Below are 14,623 nucleotides of genomic sequence, written 5' to 3' on the forward strand. Positions count from 1 at the left end.
AATTACTAAGTACAGTATGTCTGCATTGCAGCTAGGAAGCTGCTTTCCAGAGCCAGTACTTGAGCTAGCACACTAAAAATAGCAGTATGGCTGTGGTGGCATTGCCAATGGCTTAAGCTAGCCACCCAAGTACAAACTTGCCTGACCTCCTGGGTACACGTACTTGGGTGTCTAACCTGAGCCACTGTGGCCACAGACATTGCTATTTTTAGTGTGCATCTATTACTGTGCCAAAAAATAAACTCTGCGCACAGTATTTTAAAATTCTGCATATTTTGTCAAAATAACACCATATAATCACATCAGTTTCAATTATTTTGGTAATTTATTTCAAAATACCTGTCAACAAGTATGTCCGTGACAATATGGACAATGAAAAAGATTCAGGAAATGGTTTTTGACAAATAGATTCCTTACTAGGCATATTAATACAGAACTCTGAGTAATAATTCATTTAAACTACAATACAGAACCGTATTTCCCGCATCACTCAGAAACAGTGTAAAGGCTTGGGGGAGTCGGGGGTAATGAAGGAGCTGAGGGAGAGGGATGTAATTGCTGGGAAGGAGCCAGGGTGTGAACTTGAGGGTTGTTGGGTGTGGGTGGGAGAAGTATGGAACAGGTTTTTTTGGGGAGTGGGGAGGGATTGTTAGGGAGCCTCTCCCATGCAGATCCTGTCTGACTCCTAGCCTCTCCTATTCAGTCAGGCTCATCTGCCCCCTCATCCCCATGTGGCTCTGCACCCCCCACTCAGCCATCCCTCCTCCCCTCATCCCAGTGTGTCCCTGCATCCTCACTCAGACATCCCATGTGTCCCTATGCACCTACTCAGCCACTCCGTGCACCCCATGTGGCTCTGCACCCCCATTCAGCCAACCTCCTCCCCTGCCCATCCCCTGTCTCCATTTGGCCCTGCACCCCTCCTCCATCCCCATGTGGCCCTGCACTCCCACTCCCATTCAGCCCCTGCCGCTGTCTGTCCTTCCCCAATAGCCCTTTTGAACCCCAGTCTGTGACCCTCCCCCCCCGCAGCAGCCCCATGTGCCCCACACTGTCTATCCCCCATACTCCCAGCTTCCTGACCTGGCCCCACTGGCAGAGTGTTGCCTTCTTTGTCCTATCAGCAGCTGGGGCTGGCTCGGGAATGTCTGCTCTGTTCTAGTCCCACCGCGGCCCCTAGTGGGCAAAAGACATAACCGCAGCAACTTTCCAGCGGAAGTTATTTTCTGGGGGAGGGGAGTGTGGAAATCTGCTCAGCACATGAATTCTGCACTTGCGCAATAGTGTAGAATTCCCCCAGGAGTAATCCGTCTATCCTATGCTGGAAAGCATGGTCTCACTTACTTTGCAGACATACCCTCAAAGTCTTTCTTTGTTTCTTTGTATCATACTCTTGACTATCAAAATGAGTTTGGGTTAGGCTTCTGTACTAGAAAGGTCATTTGTATCACAGTATTAAGGAATCCTAAAAAAACATGTCTTTCAGTTACTATAAGTTAATATCTATAAGGCCTAATAGTGAGTGAGTGAGTTAAATACATAATTGTTTCCGTGGCCATTTGACTATTCTGATCAAAATGTAAATAACAATTTTCAGTAAATTGTTTCTCAGTGAAATTCCATAACTTGTTTATGTAGGTGACGGAACACATTTCTGTCTGTGAATTCAGTAGTTAAATTACGTTTTGCTTGGAAATGCATCTTGACCGTTTAAACCCAGACTCGTTTGTGTATTGAAGTTGTAAATGTTTTTCATTTGCAGTTTGAGTTACCGAGCCCTTAACTGGCCAAACCAGTTTCCTTTCAGAAAAAGCGCTACCATAGGTCATGTTTTTCTTCTGTCTCATTACTGTTTTTAAAAAAGCATCAGCATTCTTATTCCAATTCCACTTTTAAACCAAATCGATATCCTAGGGTTTGGCTGTTCGTGTGCATAGGTAGCTGCATAGAGCCACAAATGATTGCTGAGAACCAATGATGCTGAGTCACTGAGAGAATGGCTTACTGATCAGAGTTATTACCTTCTGCTTGAATCTCATCTCCCCCAGTGAGTCTGAATATTGACTTGTTCTCACTCTGAAAATCTTTAAACCTACTTTTACTCAAAATGACACATCATTTTAAATCCTTAGTTATACATTTTTTCTTTCCTTGCAGTGATTTTGAATAAAGACTTAGGAAGCCCTGTTTAAAAGGCTCATTGGATTTGATGCTCATTTATTGCACCAACCAGATTATTAGCGCCTAGATCGTATTCTTCATTACTTGTTCCCAGCATAATTAAATAATTATTTGCCAAAAATTGAAAAAGTTAACTAGAAATATATAGTTAACAAATTGTCTGTTTTTGCCGTATACTATTTTGGACTAAAATCAGCAAATACTGGAAAAGAAGCATTCAGAATGTGAATGAGAATGGCTAGTGGTCCTGATGACTGTCAACACATTTATTTTAAAATGATGGGGTTTATTATTAGTTGGACAAAAGAAGCTGCTGCCAGTCTTGGTAAAGTTGAGCAAGACTAATGGTGACTGCAGATCTTTAAAAAGCTATTATTTTTATTTATTTTTATTTTATGATTAAAGTAGGGCTCCAAACCCAAACTGAAATCGAGGGGGGTTTCCCATCATGCTGGGCGCTGCACAGATACCTGGCAAGATGGTCTTTATCTGCAAAGAATTTAGTCTAAATAATTGGTTCAATCTCTTCCACATCTGGACCCCCACAATCTAGAAAAGGCAGGGTATTTGCAACCCACTGGCATCTGTTTGTGGCCCTCCAGATTGAGAACCTACACCATATATTTCATTCTTGGAGAGAACCTTTCAGAGCAAGCCAGTGATGATCAGTGAAGTGTTCTGCAAGGACAGAGACATGTACAGTAAGGAAAATCCTTGCTTCATCTCTGAGCTTGATCACATTACTTTAAAATTTGCCTAATTAAATCCAATGAATTCTATTTTGGAAGGACTGCTGATTTACACAGTGAGTGTAAATACCAATACAGTGATTGCAGACACCTTTCTTCAAGAGCCAGTTGTTATAAAGCTTCAAATATCTTTTTTTCCTATAGCGTGTTCTATCAATCAGACCTCATGTATGGCTCCTTCCAACTCATGCTGGACAAATGTAAAACGTTGAGTGGAATGAGACACACTTATGGTTTTATCCCATTCTGTGGAAAACTAGTGGTTCTCCTGATTTGTAAACATCTGTTCACAAATATCTGCAGCCATGTCATGAATTCATCAACTGACTACTTGGTTGGAGAGCAAAATTGCATTGGCTTAAATGACAGCAAGAGATCCCAATCTAACACTGATATTTGAGAGAAAAGTCAATGTTTCCTGAATTATAATGTGGCTTGGCAGTTTTTGTTATTTACAGTGTCACTAAATATGATGCCATTAGTGAATTGGTTTCATGGGTTTACATCATTGGAAGTTTTTGTCTGAAGAATTCAGTGGCTTTCTTCAGAAAGACTGCTTGCTCTACAAATGGCTTAGTGCCTCCTTCCTTTTAGTGGCCATGTGCGTGCCACGTAATTCTTCATCAGCTGCTTCAGAAAAGTTGTTTTGATATCAAGGCAGCTGATAAGTATTCTGAGGCATGTTTTGATGAAGTTTACCGAGAGGAAAGGCAGGCTGCAAGCAGGGGATCCACAAAAGAAATCAAGGGTGTGTGCCTGGCCAGCAGCACCCCACATAAATGCCCAGCACCAGAGGGCACTAGAGCTGGCCCAACGGATACCACTGAGGGAGAAATCTCCAGCAACGGTGCACACGACGTGCACGCACCTAATGTGAAATGGACATGAGCAACACCTCTCAAACAACAGTTAGGAAAGGTTAGTAACCTTTTTTTCTGCTGTTACTGCCAAGCTGATAACTACAGTTTTGCTGCTGTGATATTGCAGGTCCCATGAGAAATGTACCCTCTACAGTCTGGGACACTTAATCTGTACCATCCAATTAACAACCATGTGTACCAGTAAATTTACTTTATTTTATTTTTCTCAATTGGGCAGATGCCCCTATGGTGATTCCTCCATTTTGAAGTAGTATGGGAGATTGGATGGGTTTCCAGTATCTCCTGGCTACAGACACACTGGGTAGCTACTGTTGAGAGGATAATGAGTCTAAACTCTTAGGCTTGGTCTACACGACAGAGTTAGGTCGATGTAAGGCAACTTATGTCAACCTAGCTCCATCAGTGTCTACGCTACAATGTTGCTCCCACTGATGTAAGTTGCCCGCTATACCAATCTAATAACTTCACTTCCGCAAGAGGTGTAGTGCTTAGGTTGATGTAGTTAGGGTGATGTGGTGTCTGTGTAGACACTGTGTTACTTACTTTGCCTGTCTGGAGTCTGGCCACCCTGCTCAGGCTGTCAGCCCCGGGGCAGGAAGCGGAGGGGGTCCAGTTGTCAGTACCCCACACTTAAGTTGGAGGAAGTAATCCTGGTAAGGACACAAACCACCAACTGAGGTGCCGTAGTGTGGACGTGAACCACCGCAGTAATTACTGCAGTGGCTGTACGTCGACTTTACTTAGGTCAACTTAATTTTGTAGTGTAGACGAGGCCTTAGTTAAATGAAAAAATTAAATATAAAGTACTTAATTCTCCTACATCTTTGTTTTTAATAATTATAAGGCTTTCCTCCTTATTGGTCTTTTAACACATGGAACATTTAGTTTTTCCTTCTTGGACTGATAAGGATCTAGTTTGTTGGAGGATGTGTGGAGACTTTTAGCTGAACTCAGATTTCTTCCAGAAATTCTTTCCAGGTGGTGAGAAAATCTTCAAAGCAAAAGGTGCCTTTTTTTCTTGTTCTCCTAGGATTTAGACAGCAAAATGTTAAGTGAATGCTTCCTCAAGGATCGTAATATTTAGTTGATAAGAATCTTCATATTTTTCATTAAGAATAAAAAAAAAATTAGATGTGACACAAAGAAAACTATATGGTCTATTAGACTTTTTTATACTAAACCTCCTACAATTTGTGCAAATGCCACATTGATTTTTATATAACCGCAATGTATTCTATAGCAAGACAAGTTTGCTGGCATGGAAGCATTTGTAGATCTAACATTAAACTGTAAATCAGCATTTCACTCTTTAGGGTTCCATTTACCACAAAAATCTGTTTCTAAATTAGATTGGGATGCTTCCAACTCTGCACCGAAAAGTAAGTGTGTGTGTGTGTGTGTGTGTGTGTGTGAGAGAGAGAGAGAGACACACACACACAGGCAATCCCCCTTTTTTTTTTTTTTTTTTTTGACAAATGGGTAAATCATGGTTCAGGTATCCTTATGCTATACCATCACCTTAAACATGGGCTGAAATTACCCTATACAAAAATAATTCTAAGCTAACAAATTATCTACATACACTATATGTGGTGTTGCGTATATATTTGCCTGTATTTATGTATGTGTAAGTATATCTAATATAGTTAAAGTACCTCTTAGTGTGCACTCACTCATTCAGTAATCATAAATGTACTAAACATTTAGCTTTGTGATTGTAAGTTTTTTAGTGGAGTGACTGTCTTTTACTATGTGTATGTACTAGGGCTACCAAGATATTAAAAAAATTAATCGCGCTATTAATTGCACAATTAAACAATAATAGAATATTATTATTTAAATATTTTTGGATGTTTTGTACATTTTCAAATATATTGATTTCAATTACAACACAGAATAAAAAGTGTACTGTTGCTCACTTTATACTTATTTTTGATGACAAGTATTTGCACTGTAAAAGAAAAAAAAATAGTATTTTTCAGTTCACCTAATACGAGTACTGTAGTGCAATCTCTTTATCATGAAAGTTGAACTTACAAATGTAGAATTAGGTAAAAAAAAACTGCATTCAAAAATAAAACAATCTAAAATTTTAGAGCCTGCAAGTCCACTCAGTCCTACTTCTTATTTAGCCAATCGCTAAGACAAACAAGCTTGTTTACATTGGCAGGAGATAATGCTGCCCGCTTTCTATTCACAGTGTCACCTGAAAGTGAGAACAGGTGTTCACATGGCATTGTTTTAGTCGGTGTCACAAGATATTTATTTGCTGGATGCTCTAAAGATTCATATGTCCCTTCATGCTTCAACCACCATTCCAGAGGACATGCACCCATGCTGATGACGGGTTCTGCTCGATAACAATCCAGAGCAGACCAGCGCATGTTCATTTTCATCATCTGAGTCAGATCCCACCAGCAGATGGTTGATTTTCTTTTTTGGTGGTTTGGGTTCTGTAGTTTCGGCATCGGAGTGTTGCTCTTGTAAGACTTCTGAAAGCATGCTCCACACGTCGTCCCACTCAGATTTTGGAAGGCACTTCAGATTCTTACATCTTGGGTTGAGTGCTGTAGATCTCTTTAGAAATCTCACATTTGTACCTTCTTTGCATTTTGTGAAATATCCAGTGAAAATGTTCTTAAAACGAACATGTGCTGGGTCATCATCTGAGACTGCTATAACATGAAATATAAGGCAGAATGCGGGTAAAACAGAGCAGGGGACATACACTTCTCCCCCAAGGAGTTCAGTGCAAATTTAATTAACACAGTAATGTTTTTAATAAGTGTCATCAGAATGGAAGCATGTCCTCTGGAATGGTGGCCGAAGCATGAAGGGTCATACGATGTTTAGCATATCTGGCACGTAAATACCTTGTAATGCCGGCTACAAAAGTGCCATGCAAATGCCTGTTCTCACTTTCTCTTGACATTGTAAATAACAAGAGGGCAGCTTTATCTCCTGTAAACAAACTTGTTTGTCTTAACGATTGGCTGAACAAGAAATAGGACTGAGTGGACTTGTAGGCTCTGAAGTTTTACAGTGTTTTGGTTTTGAATAGAGTTATGTAACAAAAAATCTACATTTGTAAATTGCACTTTCACGACAAAGAGATTGTACTATGGTACTTGTGTGCGGTAATTGAAAAATACTATTTTATAAATTTTTACAGTGCAAATATTTGTAATAAAAATAATATACACTTTGATTTCAATTACAATGCAGAATACAATATATATGAAAACATAGAAAAAATCCAAAATATTTAATAAATTTCAATTGGTATTCTATTGTTTAACAGTACAATTAAAACTGCGATTAATGGTGATTGATTTTTTTTATCATGATTAATTTATTTGAGTTAATTGTGTGAGTTAACTGTGATTAATCCACAGCCCTAGTATGTACACTGCCTTGCACAACAGAACCTTAATATCTGTTGGGACCTCTAAGTGCTACTGTAATTATAGAGGGAGATGTTCGTGCTGCCTATAGTCAGGGTTGCTTGTTGCTTCCCAGTATAAGACCCTGTTTTAGTTGCTTATAACCTTGCCAAACTTTAATCAGTTTAATCAAACTTTAACCATGCTGGATGTGAGCCTCAGGCAGATTTTTTTATCTCCAGAATGTTTCAGCTAAAATAGCTTGTGTGCGTGTGTGTGAATCTGCAACTGTTTCATTGAGACAGTAGAGTTTGTGCATGCTTTGAAGTGGGGACTCAAAATTTCCTGGGCTGTTGGGGGTGGAGTAAGAGCAGGAGGTCTCCATGGTGCCAATTTAAAAAAAAAAAAATCATCCACCCAAATTTGGCCAAGTTACTGGCATCCATTAAAAAATTTCTGTGCTCACATTCTCATTGAGCCTTATTAGTTTGGCAGCTAAATTCTCCAAAGATAGTCTTTACTAAGCATACTGCATTCCCACACAGTTCATATATACCAACTGGGCTGCACATGGGTCATTCCCGCAGAGCAACTGGAATTGTGCTTTGACATATAAAGTGTTAATAAAAATGCTAAGTACTCTGAAAAAATCAGGCCCTAGATGTCTCAAGTTGGGCACCCAAAATTAGTAGACACTTTGGTCTTAATCACACTGTACTTCAGATGCCCATCTGTAAAATTGGGATAGTAGCACCTAATTTTACAGTGGTGCTATGAAGGTGAATTCATCGTTTGTGCAGCACTCAGTCTGGTGAGAGCTCCATGGAAATGAGGGTTGAGTGATGTGTGTTTAAATAAGGCCTGAGGACACACAGAAAGAGAAGGAAGAAACAGTAAATCAACTGATTGTTCACTGAATGAGGCACAGGTTTGGGGAGGGGAGAAGTATTTGGTTGTGTAGTTAAAGACAATATCATAATGTGTATGCCCAAGAAGGGTGAATTAAGGTTGCACAGGCAACCTTAATTCTGGCATTTCCTAACTTTTGAGTGCTGCATTTTGAAAACTTAAGGTTCTTTTTAACATAGACATGCTATAATTAACTACAGGTACCTTAAAAACACAGTCTCTGCCCAGGAGAGCTTGTAATCTAACCAATCCCTGCAACAAACCTGGTCACCAACACTGTCCGCATATCTATTCAAGGGACACCATCATAGGACCTAACCACATCAGCTACACCAGCAGGGGTTCGTTCACCTGCACATCTACCAATGTGATACATGCCATCATGTGCCAGCAATGCCCCTCTGCCATGTACATTGGCCAAACAGAGCATTCTCTGTGCAAAAGAATAAATGGACACAAATCAGACATCTAGAATTATAACATTCAAAAACCAGTCGGAGAACACTTCAGTCTCCCCGGACACTCAATAACAGACTTAAAAGTGGCAATTCTTCAACAAAAAAACTTCAAAAACAGACTCCAGCAGGAAACTGCAGAACTGGAATTAATTTGCAAACTTGACACCATCAAATTAGGCCTTAATAAAGACTGGGAGTGGATGGGTCACCAAAAAAACAAATTTCCCTCTGCTGATACTCACACCTTCTTGTCAACTGTTTGAAATGGTCCACCTTGATTGCATTGACCTCATTAGCATTACAAAAGCGATTTCCCCTCCCTCAACTGTTGAGAATAGGCCACTTCCACCTTAATTGAATTGGCTCGATAGCACTGACCCCCACTTGGTAAGGCAACTCCCATCTTTTCATGTGCTGTGTATTTATACCTGCCTACTGAATTTTCCACTCCATGCATGTGATGAAGTGCGTTTTAGCCCACAAAAGCTTATGCCCAAATAAATTTGTTAGTCTCTAAGGTGCCACGAGGACTCCTTGTTGTTTCTACTGATACAGACTAACACGGCTACCACTCTGAAACCCGTAATCTAAGTGTCAGATAAGATGCAGTGAGGTATGTGTAATGAACAGTTGAAAGGAAACACAAGGTTGTATACACATCTTGATTCCATTTTTGGGTGCATGTATGTGAATGTTTGTGAACTTTAGGACATATACTGCTAAATATGCTTACTGTGAATTTGACTAATTTTGGGTAGTTTTTAAGGAATAAGTTGAACAATGTAGCATTGGTAACAGGCCTACAACTCTGCGCTTGGAACTTAATTGGCACCCTGTGCAACATAATTGTTTTCATTTAGGGTTGTGCAGGTGTTGCTGATAACATAATTTAGGGCAGTGGGGGTTGCACAGCTTTATATGAGGACTTAATTTAAAAAGACTGATCCTGGCAATTTACAATCCCATAACTCCTAACTACTTTCTCTACTAACATAATAAAATAGAAAATGGCAGGGGAACACAATATCTGCAGGATAATGTTAAATGGTTTTATAAAGAACATATTATGGCAGTCAAGTTTTGTGTGACTTTGTTCAGTTAAAAATTTAATTGAAGGAAAGCAATAGATGTAAATTCAAATTTTATAACATCTTAGCGATAATAAACTTTGCACTTACATAAGGTCTCAGTGTGTCTTACGAAGGTGGGCATTGACATTTGTAAAAATGGAGAATCTGTGATACAGATTAAATGAGGGTTACAGAGGAAGCTGGTGGTATTCAATTTCTACTTGAAAAACTAATCCAAATTAATTTAATAAATGCACTGTCATAGAGTGAAAACTAGCTGAATGGCCATAAGTACAGGGTCCTTATAAACTTTATATTTTGTTGTCAGAGGTGTTTAGTGTGGTATTCCAGGCGTCCATGTTAGGCCTGTTTTTATGAAACATTTTTAATCTGTTTTATCTGGATTGATCTTGAGTCAACTAGATTTAATTCAAGTATCTTTCTGTGCCAGACTGAAAAAACTGAGCAACTCTCCGTCTGGGTCTGGAGAAACAGAGATGTAGAGGAAAGTGTCATCAAAAATACAGATGGTTTTGCAACCCACCCACTCTTATGTATTAATAATATTTGCACATGTATATTATCATGGTGCCAAGTGGCTTCAACCAGGTTAGTGGCCCATTATGCTATGTACTGTACAAACATATAGTACATGACAGTCCCTTCCCCAAAGAGCTTAGAATCATAGAATCATAGAATATCAGGGTTGGAAGGGACCTCAGGAGGTCATCTAGTCCAACCCCCTGCTCAAAGCAGGACCAATCCCCAATTAAATCATCCCAGCCAGGGCTTTGTCAAGCCTGACCTTAAAAACTTCTAAGGAAGGAGATTCTACCACCTCCCTAGGTAACGCATTCCAGTGTTTCACCACCCTCCTAGTGAAAAAGTTTTTCCTAATATCCAACCTAAACCTCCCCCACTGCAACTTGAGACCATTACTCCTTGTCCTGTCATCTTCTACCACTGAGAATCGTCTAGAACCATCCTCTTTGCAACCACCTCTCAGGTAGTTGAAAGCAGCTATCAAATCCCCCCTCATTCTTCTCTTCTGCAGACTAAACAATCCCAGTTCCCTCAGCCTCTCCTCATAAGTCATGTGTTCCAGACCCCTAATCATTTTTGTTGCCCTTCGCTGGACTCTCTCCAATTTATCCACATCCTTCTTGTAGTGTGGGGCCCAAAACTGGACACAGTACTCCAGATGAGGCCTCACCAATGTCGAATAGAGGGGAACGATCACGTCCCTCGATCTGCTCGCTGTGCCCCTACTTATACATCCCAAAATGTCATTGGCCTTCTTGGCAACAAGGGCACACTGCTGACTCATATCCAGCTTCTCGTCCACTGTAACCCCTAGGTCCTTTTCCGCAGAACTGCTGCCTAGCCATTCGGTCCCTAGTCTGTAGCTGTGCATTGGGTTCTTCCGTCCTAAGTGCAGGACCCTGCACTTATCCTTAGTGAACCTCATCAGGTTTCTTTTGGCCCAATCCTCCAATTTGACCCAATCCTCCAATAGGTCCCTCTGTATCCTATCTCTGCCCTCCAACGTATCTACCACTCCTCCCAGTTTAGTATCATCTGCAAATTTGCTGAGAGTGCAATCCACACCATCCTTCAGATCATTTATGAAGATATTGAACAAAACCGGCCCCAGGACTGACCCCTGGGGCACTCCACTTGACACCGGCTGCCAACTAGACATGGAGCCATTGATCACTACCCGTTGAGCCCGACAATCTAGCCAACTTTCTACCCACCTTATAGTACATTCATCCAGCCCATACTTCTTTAACTTGCTGACAAGAATACTGCGGGAGACCGTGTCAAAAGCTTTGCTAAAGTCAAGAAACAATACATCCACTGCTTTCCCTTCATGCACAGAATCAGTAATCTCATCATAGAAGGCGATTAGATTAGTCAGGCATGACCTTCCCTTGGTGAATCCATGCTGACTGTTCCTGATCACTTTCCTCTCGTGTAAGTGCTTCAGGATTGATTCCTTGAGGACCTGCTCCATGATTTTTCCGGGGACTGAGGTGAGGCTGACCGGCCTGTAGTTCCCAGGATCCTCCTTCTTTCCTTTTTTAAAGATTGGCACTACATTAGCCTTTTTCCAGTCATCCGGGACTTCCCCTGTTCGCCACGAGTTTTCAAAGATAATGGCCAATGGCTCTGCAATCACATCCGCCAATTCCTTTAGCACTCTCGGATGCAACTCGTCCGGCCCCATGGACTTGTGCATGTCCAGCTTTTCTAAATAGTCCCTAACCACCTCTTTCTCCACAGAGGGCTGGCCATCTACTCCCCATGTTGCGATGCCCAGCGCAGCAGTCTGGGAGCTGTCCTTGTTAGTGAAGACAGAGGCAAAAAAAGCATTGAGCACATTAGCTTTTTCCACATCCTCTGTCACTAGGTTGCCTCCCTCATTCAGTAAGGGGCCCACACTTTCCTTGGCTTTCTTCTTGTTGCCAACATACCTGAAGAAACCCTTCTTGTTACTCTTGACATCTCTTGCTAGCTGCAGCTCCAGGTGCGATTTGGCCCTCCTGAGTCTAAAGACAGTGCAGGTGGAGGAAACAAAGACATGGTGATGAGGAAGGGGGTGGACAGAGAGAATAGGGCACAAAAATAATAGAATGTTTTAGCAAAAACTAGCTTTGTCCATGAATTGTGTAAAATTGGTAGCAGTAATGACTACTCACTGCTTTGCTAGCTGTCGTCAGATGGCACTTTTGAAATGAGTTTTACTGGGGTACTTGAAGATGGATCTGGAGTTGGCTTCCCCTGTTTAATGGGAGAATGCATGGAGGCACTTATGGGTGAAATAGACAAGCTGGTGATTGAGACTGTTAATGATGTTGGAGTGGAGGCTGGGTAGCTGTTGAAAAGTTAAAATGAAGTATTTTGAAGTAAGATAAGAGAGTGGATAAATGTGGATCAGACTTTCTTTTTTTGGCTGATTGTTGAGAGGAGGGTGATGCACCTGAATCTTTCAGTACCACTCTTGAGAGAAACTTTGGGGAAAATGGACAGACTCTCAATGCTGTTTTCTGCGGCTTCCGCCAGAGGAAGAAATGAGCCAATCCAATGCCACCCTGTCATTTCCTGCCAGGAAATATCGACAGGACTTCCATGTTCAGTTGAGTCTCAGGTTTCTGGAAGACCTGAAAGTCTGCATGGATATTTGATCTGTGTATGTCACCAGGAGATTGTCTAGCAACAAGACCAGAGCAAATTGAAAGGTATTAAGGAAGTTTTGAGGACTCTGGGTACACAGTTGCTGTGTTGTGCTGTAACGTGTTCCATAATTTTCCCAAAAAAGGAAGACTACAGAATGTCAACAACAAGTGAAATGGCTTAACAATTTCTCATGTGTCTGATGTTGGTACCATGTTTTCTTGAAGGAAAGAACAATAGTCTCCACCATTAAGAGCAGTGAATCAATGTAAACTTCTCCAGTTTTTATGAAAAGGAGGGGCATGTGTCCAAATTTCAGGTTGCAGATTGAAGCTACCCAAACACCTACAGAAATAGTGAATAACTTGTGTGGAAATGTAAATAGAGAAGAGACTACAGTTCTCCCCAGCCTGAAAATGTTCAGCTGATATAAAAATAGATTTGGAATAATCTGGTCTGCAAAATAGATGGAAAACTTTGTGACGGTTAGAAACATTCTATTCTGAGTAAAGAGAACTCAGTTTATCAGGCTATCCATAGCCCAAGACAGTTCTGCTGGCAAGACTCCGTGATTGCTATGTTAGAGGAAGAGAACCACTTCATCACAGCCTTGGCATAAGACTTTGAAAACTCTTCTTGCCACAATCAGTTTGACTCAGAATGTAACTTCTGTTTCCAGTGCTATAGCCGCCTTCCTAATCATTTCACCTACAGCAGAATGGCAGGTCACCTGTATTATAAGTCAAGATGCCGGTGAGGACAGCACAGTAAAAGGAAAGGGGTCTTTAGGATGTCAAAGAACATAAGATAAACATAGTATCCCGCCATGATTTTGATGTGAGGATCTGGCTGCACAACAGTCTGCCTCTGTTCAGTTCCAAAGCTTCCGATGAAGTGAGCTGTAGTTCACGAAAGCTTATGCTCAAATAAATTTGTTAGTCTCTAAGGTGCCACAAGTCCTCCTTTTCTTTTTGCGGACACAGACTAACATGACTGCTACTCTGAAAACTTCCACTGGTTCTTTTAGATCTGAGGACAGACCATCAAAGTAGGTTCTCTGCCCTGATGGGAGCAGAGGTCAGCTCTAGTCTCAGACTAAAGAAGGCCACATTCTAAAAATGATCTCTCAATTCAAAAACAAAGTTGAGTTATCAGACATGGAAGAATGGGTTTGTGGTTAAGGCACTGGTCTGGGACTTACGTTATTTTGATTCAGTTTCTGGATCTGTCACAGACTTCCTCTGTAATCTTCATGAATCAGCCTCTTTGTTCCTTTTAGTTTTCCATCTGTAAAATGGGTATAGACTTTCCTACCTTAGGAATGTAGTGTGAAGATTTAATTCTTTAAAATTGTGAGATGCTTCAGTATATGATGATTGTGTAGGATAACCGCTGTCTTTTCTCTGCAGGTCAACTTTGTAGTGTGCCAACTCTTTGCCTTGCTTGCGGCTATTTGGTTTCGAACGTACCTTCATTCAAGCAAAACTAGCTCATTTATAAGACATGTTGTTGCCACGCTTTTAGGCCTTTATCTTGCACTTTTTTGTTTTGGATGGTAAGTAACATTTTATCTTCTTTTTCAACTGTTTCATGTGTTTTGTTACATACATTTTGGTATTTAGTGCTACTAAAGTTTATTACAGTTAAATTTACTACTTTCTGTGTTCTCTTTTGGTTGCTGTACACAAATGTACAGAAAGAAACAAAGTAATATATGCTCCACCCAGTGTAACTGAGATGGAAAGTACTCCAAATGCCACATTATTTAATTCTCTGAAGGTCTTTTCAAAGGATTGTGTCTTGCAGCTGTTTTTG

At 40.7% G+C, this 14,623-nt stretch overlaps 1 protein-coding gene across 1 annotated transcript in view; it reads left to right on the forward strand.

Annotated features, from left to right (window-relative positions):
- MBOAT2 (membrane bound glycerophospholipid O-acyltransferase 2) overlaps nt 1–14,623 on the forward strand; it is a 219,634-nt gene that overhangs the window by 23,102 nt on the left and 181,909 nt on the right. Inside the window, exon 2 of the mRNA XM_074947686.1 lies at nt 14,218–14,363. Within this exon, the coding sequence (XP_074803787.1) occupies nt 14,218–14,363 (146 nt within the window). The remainder of the gene's footprint in view (nt 1–14,217; nt 14,364–14,623) is intronic.

The sequence above is a fragment of the Natator depressus genome, chromosome 3, assembly GCF_965152275.1.
Source record: "Natator depressus isolate rNatDep1 chromosome 3, rNatDep2.hap1, whole genome shotgun sequence".
Classification (NCBI taxonomy): domain Eukaryota; kingdom Metazoa; phylum Chordata; order Testudines; family Cheloniidae; genus Natator; species Natator depressus.